This window comes from Salvelinus fontinalis, chromosome 36 (assembly GCF_029448725.1).
Source record: "Salvelinus fontinalis isolate EN_2023a chromosome 36, ASM2944872v1, whole genome shotgun sequence".
Lineage (NCBI taxonomy): Eukaryota > Metazoa > Chordata > Actinopteri > Salmoniformes > Salmonidae > Salvelinus > Salvelinus fontinalis.
This window is the reverse complement of record NC_074700.1, coordinates 22,443,217-22,458,812: the sequence shown is the minus strand read 5'-3', so window position 1 is coordinate 22,458,812 and position 15,596 is coordinate 22,443,217. Positions and strand designations below refer to the sequence as shown.

The 15,596-nt window shown below is 41.4% G+C and overlaps 1 protein-coding gene across 1 annotated transcript in view; it reads right to left on the bottom strand.

The window, feature by feature from the left end:
- Window positions 1-15,596, bottom strand: part of LOC129835641 (uncharacterized) — a gene marked incomplete at its 5' end in the record, with an annotated part of 390,259 nt that overhangs the window by 11,227 nt on the left and 363,436 nt on the right. The window contains 4 exon segments of the mRNA XM_055901361.1: window positions 2,441-2,654; window positions 13,118-13,226; window positions 13,959-14,095; window positions 14,318-14,708. Coding sequence (XP_055757336.1) covers window positions 2,441-2,654; window positions 13,118-13,226; window positions 13,959-14,095; window positions 14,318-14,708 — 851 coding nt within the window.

The window sequence follows — 15,596 nt, the reverse complement described above, 5'->3', positions numbered from 1 at the left end:
CCAGGTGTAAGAAGTTAGCCTTCAGTGATGCCAGAGCGATTGATGAGGCTCTTCAAAGAATAACCTCAGCAGCAGGGAGGGACAGCCCCAGCAGTTAGCTGGCTCAGGCACCAGGGCAACAGGAAGAAGAGTGAGGGACAGCCCCAGCAGTTAGCTGGCTCAGGCACCAGGGCAACAGGAAGAAGAGGGAGGGACGGCCCCAGCAGTCAGCTGGCTCAGGCACCAGGGCAACAGGAAGAAGAGGGAGGGACGGCCCCAGCAGTCAGCTGGCTCAGGCACCAGGGCAACAGGAAGAAGAGGGAGGGACGGCCCCAGCAGTTAGCTGGCTCAGGCACCAGGGCAACAGGAAGAAGAGGGAGGGACGGCCCCAGCAGTCAGCTGGCTCAGGCACCAGGGCAACAGGAAGAAGAGGGATCGGATGGAGCAGAAGCACCAGCAGTAGTGCCACAAACGTCTGCTGTTTGGATGCTGTTTGACGAGAGAGCAACTGGGGATGCAGCACGAAGGAATCTCTCAGCAGATGCCATAATGGAGGTCCGATCCTATTTGGAGGAGCCCCTCCACGCGATAAATTGATTCATGCCAACTGCTGGCCACAAATGAAAATCAGCCAGGCTCTTTTACGCCCTCTTCCAAATGGTAGCTATAAATGCAGAGGTGGCGCACAGTGCAACAATATGATGTTGTGTGAATATTTCTGCCACCTACATACAGGAAAACGGTTCCAAATAAATGACATTATTATGTGCTCCACCACCCATATCTACATGCGAGAGAATAAAGTAGATGACACACGTCAAACGTTTGATTTATGGCCCTATGGCCGGATGACGTGTGCATGCTCATATTTGGGCATCCGGTCAGGACATCCTGGCGGGAAGTTATCACTTGGTTATGCCCATATATGGGCATCCTGTGTAGGCATTTGATCTACCCTGGGGTGGGTGTGGGTGTGTGTGTATGTGTATGTCTCTGCAGAGTGTACACTTTTGTTTCACAGTAGATTTGTTTAAGCCCACCAAGAAACACCTGATTTATCACACATAATTAATTAATAAGATGGGTAGAAAATGAATCTGTTTAAGTCATAAGTAAAGGCCTTTCAAAAAGAGGCTGGCATGATTGACTGTGACAGCCCCCACCCTGGAGAGCAGCTCTCCTTTGATCCCCTACCTAGGAAAATCACCTGTTTGGGTATCGTTATGTATATATGCCCTCCTATTGTTGAATTGTTTAGATAAAAAAACATTGTTTCAAACAACCCTGCAGAGACATAGACCCCCCTCCCCCTTGGTAGATCAAATGCCTACACATGCTTTAACATATACAGATGCATTATCTTGTTAAATAAACACCAACTAAAGCGTGACAGCTTCAAAGGAATAGACGCACTATACGCATAAATTAACACTCTAAGGCGTGAGAACAGGAGCAGGATGCCTATATATGGGCATTACCACGTGATAACTTCCCGCCAGGATGTCCTGACCGGATGCCCAAATATGAGCATGCACACGTCATCCGGACATAGGGTCATAAATCAAACGTTTGACGTGTGTCGTCTGCAGTCCAAATGTTGAAAATCATTTCACCAGAGCCTTACCAATACTGAGAGCCATGATTTTCCTCAGTGGAATGGCCTCGGGGAAATGAGTCAGCACAAATTATGGTTAAGAGAAACTGGTTACCACTCTTGGCTTTGGGCAAAGGACCAAACAATTCACCAGAACCCTACTGAAAGGTTAATCAAAAGCTGGAATAGGCTGCAAAGGTGCCACCAGTACAGCTTGGTTCGGTTTACCCATTCGCTGGCAAATGTGACAAGATTTACAGTAAGCCACAACATCCTGTTTCAGACCAGGCCAGAAGAAGTTACGCAAAATACGGTCATACGTCTTGTTGACCCCAAGATGGCCTGCCATAGTAACATCATGAGCCAACCTCAGCATCTCTTGTCGAAGTGTAACTGGAACGACAACGAGCTGTCGACTCACAGGCATTGTAGCATTTGGCTTGTCATTTTTCTTCACTGTCCAAATACATACTGAGGGGAGTGTATTTGTTTTTTTAAATATTTCTTTTGTATATTTTGTTGTCTGTAAATCCAGGGCATCTAGGTGACATGGTTGAGCATTTCTCTTTTCAGAGGACTTCCTTGCTGGAAATTCCAAGCCAACTCCTGTATATCATTGACAAAATTCCAAGCTAAAATGTTGGGTTACTGTGCTGCTGGCTACTAACACTTACATGTAGAAGTAAAAGAAGGGATGATAAAATAACAATTCTATGCTCCTGTTATGTTTGTGTTTTTCTTTTAAACACAGAAATAAAACAAAGCCTAAATGCCATCATGCCCTTTCCCCCTAAAATAATCTTCAAATCCCCCCATTCTCCATCCCAGCTCCTCATTCACTCCTCAGGTCTCTGATTTAGCAGATACTTCTCCAGGATCTTAAAGAAAATATCTTTGATGCCGCTTGCTTTCAGAGGTCCTATGCAGAGTTCCCTCATCTGATCGTATCTGGTGTTTTTGGCCAGTACTTCCTTGTAGCCCTCGTCAGTGAAGACTGTTTTGGCCAGGAGCTCATCCAGATGTGCTTCACCTGGCTCACTCTGGATCAGGGCTGCCTGGTGGTGGTCCACAGAGTTCTGGCCTGAGATAAAGATGGTGAAAGGCACAAGCACAACTTTTAAATATGATTAAATACATCTGAATATACCGTATATTATGTTTAATAATTTTGGATGCAAAATAAGAACAATAACAAAAACTAAGCTGATTTAGTTTAGGATATTCTAATGTTTACAGGACTTACCTTGTAAATAGCAAGTGGTACTCGTTGTGTAATCAACTGAAAAGGAAACAGATACAATGACTATTCCTTTTACATATGACTTGTATGACCTTAAACTCACATTGAAATGATATCTGAGTACTGTATACAAATCACTGGATAATATTATTCTAACCTTTCCATATTGTATGGACCCGTGTCATTTACCCCTTTCAGTTTAGGGAGTAGTTCCATCCTGAGGTAAAAATCTGCATCTTCTATAAACACTTTAAATACATTTGGTAGATTGACATATCTCAGGACTATTTCCTGTTGAGACAACAGATTTAACAGAGAGACAGAGAGAAGGAGAGAAAGAAAGAGAGAGAATGAGAAAGAGGGACTATTAAACTATAGCTGAAGACTGACATGGAGCCGACAGTTTCTTCTGACACAAGGTTATTTACATATCTGATAATTCTTAGTTTATTCTGGATACATTGATATCTTGTTTTGGATTTCATACATTTTCTATAGGACTTCAGACCGTACGGAAGGGTCAACATTAGAAGGGGAAAGGGGGATACCTAGTCAGTCGTACAACTGAATCCATTCAACTGAAATGGGTCTTCCACATTTAACCCAACCCCTCTGAATCAGTCAGGATGTTGTCTGACCGATTGACCAATGGGTCTTCTCTGGTCTTTGTTTTAGAGTCCTTGTGTTGTGTGTTAAACCTGTTAATGTAGTATCAATTCACCTGTTAATGTAGTATCAATTCACCTGTTAATGTAGTATCAATTCACCTGTTAATGCAGTATCAATTCACCTGTTAATGTAGTATCAATTCACCTGTTAATGTAGTATCAATTCACCTGTTAATGCAGTATCAATTCACCTGTTAATGTAGTATCAATTCACCTGTTAATGTAGTATCAATTCACCTGTTAATGCAGTATCAATTCACCTGTTAATGTAGTATCAATTCACCTGTTAATGCAGTATCAATTCACCTGTTAATGTAGTATCAATTCACCTGTTAATGTAGTATCAATTCACCTGTTAATGTAGTATCAATTCACCTGTTAATGTAGTATCAATTCACCAGTTAATGCAGTATCAATTCACCTGTTAATGTAGTATCAATTCACCTGTTAATGTAGTATCAATTCACCTGTTAATGCAGTATCAATTCACCTGTTAATGTAGTATCAATTCACCAGTTAATGCAGTATCAATTCACCTGTTAATGTAGTATCAATTCACCTGTTAATGCAGTATCAATTCACCTGTTAATGCAGTATCAATTCACCTGTTAATGTAGTATCAATTCACCTGTTAATGTAGTATCAATTCACCTGTTAATGTAGTATCAATTAACCTGTTAATGCAGTATCACATGGCATCAGATATAAACATAGTATCAATTAACCTGTTAATTAGGTATCACATGGCATCAGATATAAACATAGTATCAATTAACCTGTTAATGCAGTATCACATGGCATCAGATATAAACATAGTATCAATTAACCTGTTAATTAGGTATCACATGGCATCAGATATAAACATAGTATCAATTAACCTGTTAATGCAGTATCACATGGCATCAGATATAAACATAGTATCAATTAACCTGTTAATTAGGTATCACATGGCATCAGATATAAACATAGTATCAATTAACCTGTTAATGCAGTATCACATGGCATCAGATATAAACATAGTATCAATTAACCTGTTAATGCAGTATCACATGGCATCAGATGTAAACGGAGCGTGAGGTGTGCTGCTGTCCTAGCCCAATAGATCTGCAAGTCACAGTGTACAGGAAGCCATGAAAACCCTCATTCCTGTAGGATAACTCCCTTCAGAAAGATGGATAGAGAATCTTGGCCCCTGAAGCCATGAAAACCCTCATTCCTGTAGGATAACTCCCTTCAGAAAGATGGATAGAGAATCTTGAGGTGGAAGCGGGTGAACTGATCTGCATTTTCTATGTACATTTACATTTAAGTAATTTAGCAGATGCTCTTATCCAGAGCGATGTACACACCACAGTGTTCCACGTGTGGAACTCTCCCTTTCTCCTTAATGGAGGGATTATCACACGCAGGGACACAAATGCACAGATCAGTTTGACCTCTTAAATTCAACATTGACGTGAAAAAGATGCCTCATGTTTGGGTTAGGAAATGTACAGTACCAGTCAAAAGTTTGGACACACCTACTCATTCAAGGGATTTTCTTTATTTTAACTATATTGTAAAATAATAGTGAAGACATCAACACTCTGAAATAACACACACGGAATTGTGTAGTAACCAAAATACTTTAAACAAATCAAAATACATTCTATATTTGAGATTCTTCAAACTAACCACCCTTTGCCTTGATGACAGCTTTGCACACTCTTGGCATTCTCTCAACCAGCTTCATGAGGTAGTCACCTGGAATGCATTTCAATTAACAGGTGTCCCTTGTTAAAAGTTATTTTGTGGAATTTCTTTCCTTTTAATGCATTTGAGCCAGTCAGTTGTGTTTTGACAATGTAGGGATGATATACAGAAGATAGCCCTATTTGGTAAAATACCAAGTTCATATTACATATGGCAAGAACAGCTCAAATAAGCGAAGATAAAGGACAGTCCATCATTACTTTAAGACCTGAAGGTCAGTCAATCCGGAAAATGTCAAGAACTTTGAACCTTTCTTCAAGTGCAGTCACAAAAACCATCAATCACTATGATGAAACTGGCTCTCATGAGGACCGCCACAGGAAAGGAAGACCCAGAGTAACCTCTGCTGCATAGGATAAGTTCATTAGAGTTAACTGCACCTCAGATTTCAGACCAAATAAATGCTTCACAGAGTTCAACAGACACATCTCAACATCAACTGTTCAGAGGAGACTGCGGGAATCAGGCCTTCGTGGTTGAATTGCTGCGAAGAAACCACTACTAAAGGACACCAATAAGAAGAAGAGACTTGCTGGGGCCAAGAAACACAAGCAATAGACATTAGACCTGTGTAAATCTGTCTTTGTGAGATTCAGAGTAGGTGAACTGACGATCTCATGTGTGGTTCCCACCGTGAAGCATGGAGGAGGTGTGATGGTGTGGGGGTGCTTTGCTGGTGACACTGTCAGGGATTTATTTAGATTTCCAGGCACACTTAACCAGCCTGGCTACCACAGCATTCTGCAGCAATACGCCATCCCATCTGGTTTGAGCTTATTGGGACTATCATTTGTTTTTCAACAGGACAATGACAAACACACCTCCAGGCTGTGTAAGGGCTTTTTGACCAAGAAGGAGAGTGATGGAGTGCTGCATCAGATGACCTGGCCTCTACAATCAGCCAACCTCAACCCAATCAATTGAGGTGGTTTGGGATGAGTTGGACTGCAGAGTGAAGAAAAAGCAGCCAACTAGTGCTCAGCATATGTGGGAACTCCTTCAAAACTGTGGGAAAAGCATTCCTCATTAAGCTAGTTGAGAGAATGCTAAGAGTGTCCAAAGCTGTCATCAAGGCAAAGGGTGACTACTTTGAAGAATCTAAAATACATTTTGATTTGTTTAAAACATTTTGGTTACTACGATGTAGAAAATAGTAAAAAATATAGAAAGCCCTTGCATGAGTAGGAGTGTCCAAACTTTTGACTGGTACTATATATTTACTTTTGAGTTTGACAGTATGGGGTATACTGTAACGTAATGTGGAAAAAGTCAAGGGGTCTGAATACTTTCCAAAAGCACTGTATTTATACATTCAGTCATTTAGCAGACCCTTATCCAGAGCGATTTACAGTAAGTGAGTGCATACATTTTTTGTATTTGTCCACCATGGGAATTTAACCCAAAACCAAGTGCCATGCTCTACCAGCTGAGCCACAAGGGCTCAAATGTATATTCATTTTAGCACACTAACAAAATTGCATCATTTCAGTTTAGTCTCATTTAAATCAGGACAAAGCCACATCTGTAAGTAGGTATTTATTTCAATACATATTCTAAAACCTGTGTTGTGAAAATGTTACAAAAATTCTCACATATCATTACTGTTTAAAAAGTTGTATTAGGCTTGTACATAAAGCTTTACAAAGTCATATCATCATATATGTATTTAGATCGCTGGTATTTCTTACCCTCACTGACTTGTCAATCATTTAGTAGCCAAAATAAAATAATTGAATTGTTCTTTTTATCATCGATTCTTTACACAGTATACTTTTGTATTTTCATAATATATTTGCTTTATATATTTTCTTGTCTGTAAATGATCCTGAGTTTCTAGGTGAGATGGTTGAGCATTTATCTTCCAACCCAACTTTTACCAGACCCCCAAGCTCGCTCAAAATGTTATATCCTTGACAAAGCCTCTAGGCTAAAACACTGCATTGCTGTTCTGCTGGCTACTAATATTTACATGTGGAAAAATAAGAATGATAAAAGAATGATGCTATACTCCTCTTGATGTGTTTTCTTGTAAACACAAAGTAATTTCTCCACAGCCCTCAAAGGTCCTGTGGAGAGCTCCCCCATCTGGTCCTGTGGAGAGCTCCCCCATCTGGTCCTGTGGAGAGCTCCCCCATCTGGTCCTGTGGAGAGCTCCCCCATCTGGTCCTGTGGAGAGCTCCCCCATCTGGTCCTGTGGAGAGCTCCCCCATCTGGTCCTGTGTGGTGCGTTCAGCCAGTACTGAACTTTAGCTCTTGTCAGTGATGAGTTTATCCAAGATGGGCTTCACCTAGTTCACTCTCTGGATCAGTTATGTCCGGTGGAAGTCCTCAAAGTGCTGGACTGAGGTCTGAGGAAAAGATTGTTCGCAGAACAACTGCATTTAAACACAATGACATCCACAAATGTAATACACTAAAAACGAAATTAAAAACATGATAAATGGTGCTGAAGCTTGGATGCTACTGAAGATTACTAGGGCCAAGTGAAGATAAAAAATAAATGAACGGCAATAGGTGGTGGTACTTGGATTATTATATATATTTTTTTTTTACTTAAAAAAAAAAAATCGAATAGTCTAAATTCAATTTCGTAAATAAAGTGCCAATATTTCGACTATAAAGATTAAATATTTCAAAAACAAAGTGTTAATATTTAGAGAATAAAGTATCAATATTTCAAGAATAAGGCGGCAGTAGTTTGAGAATAAAGTGGCAATATTTTGAGAATAGACTCTAAATGTAATTTTGAGAATAAAGTCAACATTTTGAGTATAAATTCAATTACAATTCAAGGCTAAAGTAGGGGATTTGGTTAAGTGCATGTCCAGACTGCAGAGACATGGAGTTGCATCCATCAGTCCCTTTCATGGTGCTGTTCAAATTCACTAGTGTTATCATCAATCTCCTGTGTATGCCAACACTGTGCATAGTATATTTTAGAGAGCAAGAGCTAGGCCAGCAGCCTATATGTCGAAACGAAAGTTTAAAATAGCGTTACAGGCCTATAATTATTATCTTGTGAATGTAGGTCAAGGATTGCGTAGAGAACTATTTCGGTCCCTGTCGGAATCAAGGGCTGCCCCCAGCGGCGAAAATCTTATATCAACTTTGGAGGGGACAATTACGTGACATTTTCTCAAGAGCAATTCCTGAGGGGGACACCAAAAGTAGTGCTGTAACTCATAGCCTACGTTGTAATATGTTAAATGTATATTGAGGAACCATAATCACTACTACTGGATAATTGATAGGTACAGTAGTTAACTGAAGGGTTGTCCCAACTTTTTTAAATCATTATAATACTACTAATAATAATAGTTATAGCAGTGTTCCTTATCAGTCCAGTATGTATGCAGGTATTTGTACTTACAACCAGCAATACCAAGAAAGGCCAGTAGGTGGCAATGGTACTGTACACTGTATGGGTGCAGTTTTCGTAAATACAATGAACATGGTGTGATCTCGTCTAAAATAATCTCCATTGAGAACCATCACAAAGTTGGTCTCCATTGGCCTGAGTCTACTACAATAGTTTTACAAGAACAAAAAGATATACGAATAAGTACAGTTCTAAAAGCAAAATAACTACTTCAATGAAAAACCCAAATAAGTCAACCAAAATATCCTTCAATCAGTTTCTCAACTCTTCAAACAGCAGCTATGGAAGTATGTCACACAAAGTATGACATTTTAAATAAAATAACATTAAATAAATAATTAGTAAGTGTACTGTCATGTACTAAAAACTGAAAACTACTAAACAAAAGAACAGATATCATACTATACACCAGGGGTTCTCAAACAGGGGTCCATGGACCCCTAGGGGTCCCTGGTGTAATTGATAGGGGTCCGTGAAATATAAAAGTGTAATGACCGTATTCAGTACCACACGGTTTCCAGTAACTTTACATATAATATAGAGGGGGTGGAGGTCCCTGAGGACCGCTCAAAACCTTGCCTGCCTTGCCTCAAAATATGCAGGGGTTCCAGTACCCCAAAAAGGGTTGAGAACCACTGCTATACACACTACTGAACAAAAGAACTGAACATATGTTTGTGGGTTTCAATGGATCCAACAAATTGCTGGCAGATATTTTCCCTCTTGAGACTGTCCAGCCTGTCTTTGTGTACATTACAGACAACTACGCCGTTCAGTCTCTCTTGGTCCATGCTAGCCCGTAACCAAGTCTTCAACCTGCGGAGTGCACTGAAACTCCTCTCAGCCTCACATGAAGACACTGGCACCACAAACAAAATTCTGATCAGCACCTCAACTTGGTCAAACAACCCTCGCACCTCCACTGGAAGTCTTCTGAGGACCTCTGCTGCCTCTCCACTGCTGCTACAGGGGTATTTGTTGTGAAAGAGAGGGATCTGCACTGAAAGAGAATCTATGTTCACCTCTGGGTACTGATCTAGAGACTCATCCAACTCCCCCGTGAGAAGCGCTCTTTCCAACTTTTGCAGGACGTTTAGACTGTCCTGGTCAAAACGGTCGCCAAACTGAACCTCCAGACCATCCAACACTTTAAAAATTCTGCCCTATAGTGATCCACTGCTTTGCCAGCAAATCGTCTTGAGTGTGTCTCAATGGATTCAATAGAGTCAATCAATGTTGTTGCTTTCTCATACAGTCAAAGGTAGCTTTCGTCATTTCTCTTGCCCCTAAGAGATGACCGCACACACTCGACTGCAGCCTGCATACCAGAGACAGTCTGTTTTCTTCTGCAGTGAAATGTTTAGACATTCAAGCTCTCCAAGAACAGCAGAGGCAAGTGTGAGGCCCAACACAGTCTTGCCTTTGCTGAAGTGCTCGAACAAGCCACTGGCAGTTGAAGCTGTCTTGGATGCAGTTGTTGCCATCTCCTCTAGGCTGCTGAGTACCCGCTCATGCTGTCCTAGCACAGCTCTAATAGCAGTATTCCTCACAGTCCACTGCCTGTGCACCTGTGTATTCTCCTGCCATGTTTGAGGCACCATCGTAACTCTGCCCACGTAAGCCAGACATGGGCAAATTGAGCCTCAACAACACATCAGTTGCCACTTTCGCAATGCCCTCGCCTGTTGTCTCCGACACCCTGTATAGCCCAATAAACTCCTTGTGAGGGACATGGTCATGGTCAACATAACGCAGACAGACATTCTCCTGTTCAGCACCAGAGACATCTTGAGTACCATCAACAATTACTGAAAATTGTACAATCGGAAGAGACCTAATCTCAGCTGCAATGCCTCGAATGACTGTATTGGCCATGATGTTCAGAATTTCATTCCGTGTTTTGGGGCCTTTGTACATTGTGGTGCGCTCTGTTAACCACTTCCGTAAAATGGGATCATCCTCTTCTGCCCTAAGTTTCAAAATCTGGTATAAATTCCCACTGTCATCCGTGTGGCCTCTAAAGGCTTGTCCCTGTCTTACTACATGCCGCACCGAACTAACAATTTTCATCAAGCAATGCCTTGCGTCCATCCTGCTGTTTACCCCACGCGCTGGATAACTGGACACTGACTGGATTTAGCTGGTGTGCTGATACAGTTACAAAGTGGCGGTGGGTTTGGCAGTTTTGATGTGCTGTGAATTTTTCAATGGCTTTTCTCCAGTTCCTAAATCCTGCACTAATGAAGGCAGCATCTGCTCTTTGGCAAAAAGATGGCTGGCTTGAAAACCCTTGGCTACAGTGAAAACACAACACTCCTTTTATTGATGGATTATAATGTAGCCAGGGGAAAACGCGAAACCATCTCTCTTGAAACATCAACACTCTGTTGGCAAGAGTTTGCGGTTCTATAAATTGTGGGTGTGGCTGATATAGTTTTGTGCTATCACTGAGGTAACTGGACAATGCTGTGCCACTGTCCCCTATACTGGTGCTGCTGGCAACAAGGGTGACACCTGGTCCTGCCGTGGCTGTGACATTGTTCTCTGAAGTCTCTCTCCCTGTGTCTTTCCCTTTCACCACCCTCACTGACTCAGTCTGTCTCCTAGAAAAGAAATAAGGTGTTTGCCGTACTGGTAACTACCGGTACCCAAAACAACACAATTAATCACAACAGCAATACCATTGCCTTAAACAAATCTTAGTTCAGTCACCAGTTTAAGTTGAGAGTGGGGGTATCCATGGCATTTTCCAATTATTGGAGATGTTTAATATGAGTCTGGAAGGAGAGTTAACAGTCTAGCCAGACACCTAGGTATTTGTACTTGTCCACATATTCTAAGTCAGAACCGTCCAGAGTAGTGAATGAGCGATGATAATGCATGCAATGCTTGATTATAAAATTTTAATTTTTTCATGTGTTCAGGTACCAGGTAACACCCCTTTCGCGCTCACTTTTTGTTCCATCACCTCCCATTTTGAGAAATTATGCACAAAAATTATGAATTCTAAGAATGCAGCTGCCAGCTGTGAAACTGGAGCAAAATGTAGGATTTTCCCACCATATTTGTTATTTTCATGAAAACTATTTAATATTCATGAATACAGAGCTCAGTCAATATAGGTAGTGGTAAAGTTGCATTTGTCAAACATTTATCTATTACTATTGCACGCTCTATGAATACTGTAACAAACATTAACTCACCATCACATTGGCACGTTGTTCAACTTCTCACAGCCCCTGGGGACAGACACATCAATCAGAAAATCAGCCACACCAAACATTAACCTCAGTGATAATACAGTGGGCTTTATTTCCTGGTAGACAAAACATTTTAAAATCAATGATATCTCAAATATCATAACAATTATATTTAGTGCTAACAATGATCTCCTTGAGAGGAGTAAAAAATGCTCCCAGCGCCACTGTCTCCCCTGTGTAGATTGGTGGGTTTGGACGTCCCGTGTCATTATATTGTGTATTAGCACATTAAAATATCAAGAACTTGAACATGAGTGAGAGAATATAGAGATACAAATTTGAAAAAGAACTGTCTTACCGTCTTTAATCATTTTGATGTCCGGTACTTCCACATTTTACGAGGCACCTCCTCTTTAATCCTATCTGAATGGGATGGGTAGTGGATGTCGTAGGCCACAGGACCTCTAATGGTGAAGCCAAGGTAGAAGCAGACGTCTCCGGACTTCCAAACTTTGCTTTGTTCTTCGGCAGAAACTTGAATCTCCTTGCCATCAACGTGCGCAAACACCCTGTGCTGTCTAACCACTCCATTGACTGGAAGAAGAAGATCCTGGACACTGGGTTCTCTCCACACCTCACCACTCTCCTCTACCAATAGGTTGTCTATTTTTGATCTATGAACCAGTCTGCTCAAACCCTCACCCCGTCCCAGGAAAATAAGGGGGAGAAGGTACCTTGAGCGAAGATGCTTCTTGTATGTATTTTTGTAGGAGTCTTGCATCTCCAGAACACATTTGTTGAGGTCAATATTGAATGCCATTTTCTTATGCTCCTCGGGCCAAAACAGCAAAAGGACTAAGAAGTAAAACTCTGGGGTTTGGTTACTGAGATTAGCCACTAGATGTCTCTCCAGAATGCTTCTTAGGATTGGCAAAGGGGTAAGCATTGGAGATGCTGCTTCCACTTTGCTTAAGATGATGTTGGCAAGGATGAAGTTTTGGGACGCTTTGTTGTCACCATCTTTCGTTTTTTTGTTTTTTTTTATTTTCCCCCACAATGTTGTTACTCGGCGTAAGTTAGATTCATCATAGCCCTTATTAAGACAGCAAAGCAGTCCAGGGAAAGTAATGGCCATTTCTTCTTTGAGCTTCTGGAGGGGTACACCTATTGCAGACTCTGAGTGTATAGGTGTGCATGTCCCCACGTATTTGCGGTAGCAACTCTTGACATTAGTCTGAAAGTAATGTGGTTCATTTTTTTTAATGTTGGGCTTGGAGTATGTCAGGTAACCATCAAAAAACTCACATTTCCTCTCCACCTCATCCCTGAGGCTGATGATGAGTGGCTTGTACTTGAAGAGCTTTTTCTGTCCGATTGATATGAAGGAGTCAGCTGATATTTCCATGGTAAGGACCTTTTGCCAGTTATTGTCAAGAGAGACAAGTGAGTCAAAAACAATGTTGGCAACCTGTAGATATCCAAATAGTCCCCTGTTGTTAAAGATGTGTGAGACTTTGTTAATACCATCGTATTGCATGTCTGCTCCTTGCTCATTTTCAGCAGCCCTTTCCTCATCTTTGAAAGCCTCAAAGGCCATTGTTGATAGTTGCAAAATTTCTTGTGCAGATATGGAACCCAGCTGTTCGGGAACCCTGAAGGAACTCTGCTCTACTTTCATCCTGCTCATCAAATGGTTCTTGTATACTTGCCCCAGTGTGTCAGCAACAAATGAATTGTTGGGATCTCTGTCTTTTGCTATTTTTGCCCACTTCTCCGCTTTAGAATAGTCTCTCTTCACAATGTAAAAGAAACGAGCAAGAGCTTGAGGAAAGAATGGGTTTTGCTTGAATTTCTTTGAAGCTAGTTGTAAAACAGATACACACTTGCTTTTGGATTCTGTGCCTTCAGTATGTTCAATATCTTGAATCAACCTGGAAAACTTGCCTTTCCTTTCTTCTCTCATTTTCCCTTTCGTTAAGATGTCTTGTTTCCATTCTGCATTCTGCTTATCATCCACAGTGATTTCTCTCTTAGTTAGCATATCTTTGATGACGGACATCAAATTTTGCTGCACCTCTTCTCTACAAAAGTCTGTCAGAAAGTTCCTTGCTGTATCACTCCTGGTCACACCTGCCGTAGCCAGTACCTTAACACACTGCTGTGCAATCAGTGAGTGAGCCATGCGGACATGTTTGTCTTGTCCCTGTCTTGTAGGGAATGTCACTATCAGATGAGTGAAGGGCTCCATTCGCCGCTCAAAGGAAGGACCTCCATAAATGGGATCTGGAGTACCAAGGAATGCCTGACATTGAGACTGCAGAAGGTGGGATCCAGGGACGTAGACATTCACCAGTGATAAGAATGCAAGAAGCTGGGATTTTTTAGGTCTTCTATTTTTCCTTACATCTAAAAAGGCACACTTTTCTTTAACATAATCTCCACTGAAATTGGATTGCATTATGTTAAAGCCATGAAACTGTTTGTGTTCATTGCTGTAGCTTCTACTGATCTCAATCTGTTTCTCCTCAAACTGTTGTTTCTCTGCTTCAGAAAGTTCCATCCTGAGAATAGTATGTCTTGAGTTGTTATGGTCCTCTTGTTTGATAACTGCCTTTCGCACACAGTTTAAAATGATGACCACAGGCATGTGGGTTGTAATGTTTCGGTCTGTAATGTCTTTGATGATGGCATCCTGCAGATTCTTCTGAATAAACACATCTTCCAGCAGTAAGAGCACAGTGTTCTGGTGGCCTTGACCGCCTGCAGTGAAAAGGTGAATCACCTGCTTGGCGATAGCGGTGATGTCTGAGGTAGGGCCTGTTAGAACAGCACATCTGAGCTTTTTACGCATATCCCAGAGCACCTGCTTGGCCAGAGTGGTTCCTCCGCTGCCTGGCTGATGCAGCAGATTCATGGTAGAAGTCAGGTCGCCCTTACACCGTTTCATAATATTTTCTATCAGTTCAGTGTACCCGTCTCTTTTGATAAAGGGGGTTGTTTGATCAGCTGACGTTGCCCTTTCAGTCCAGTAGAAGTTAAGCCATTGAGGTGGGGCTCCTCTGTAAAAATCTACCTCTGCCTTTTTCGCTACTGCGGAGTCTATGTCCTCTTCTTCAAATGCATTTGCGTACAAAACATCCAGAAGTGAAATGGAATCCCTGATTTGTCTTCCAACATAAATTTCACGACCACGGGCATTGGACAGTGATGACCCTGCCATCTTTGTTGTCTCCGGTCCAAAGCTTAACCAGTGTTCTGAATATTAGTTGTACTTCATGTGGTGGTATGGACTCTGAGAAAGGAGATGTTGAAGGTCATTAATGGTTATAAACAAAAGGCTGATTACAGTATATCTTTGACTTTGTTGGACTTTAATTTATATAGCTAATAGATTGGACATTGGTTGGATTTATCTACAGACATTGCCAAACAAGCAAAATAGGCCTATCACTACACGCCCTTGTCAGTTATCAGTCAGAAAAGAGGGTGTCTTGTCCTTCTCCTATAATCTGCTCCTGCATTCATCCCAGTCATCAGCAACAGAGCATTGAGCTTGGTGCATGTCTGACATCAATGTGTGCACAATTACAATGATCATTTAATATGGTAAGAACATTTTATATAACATAATCATACTATTGACAAGTATGATATGGGGTAATGGAATGTTTTGCCGTGTGTGGTGGGTTTTGTTGGTTTGAAACTGTTACGTTCCCCAGTTTCTGTGTTCTGTTTTGTATTTGAGTGTGTGTTTCAGGAGATGGCTTCCTGAAGTACTCCCCAA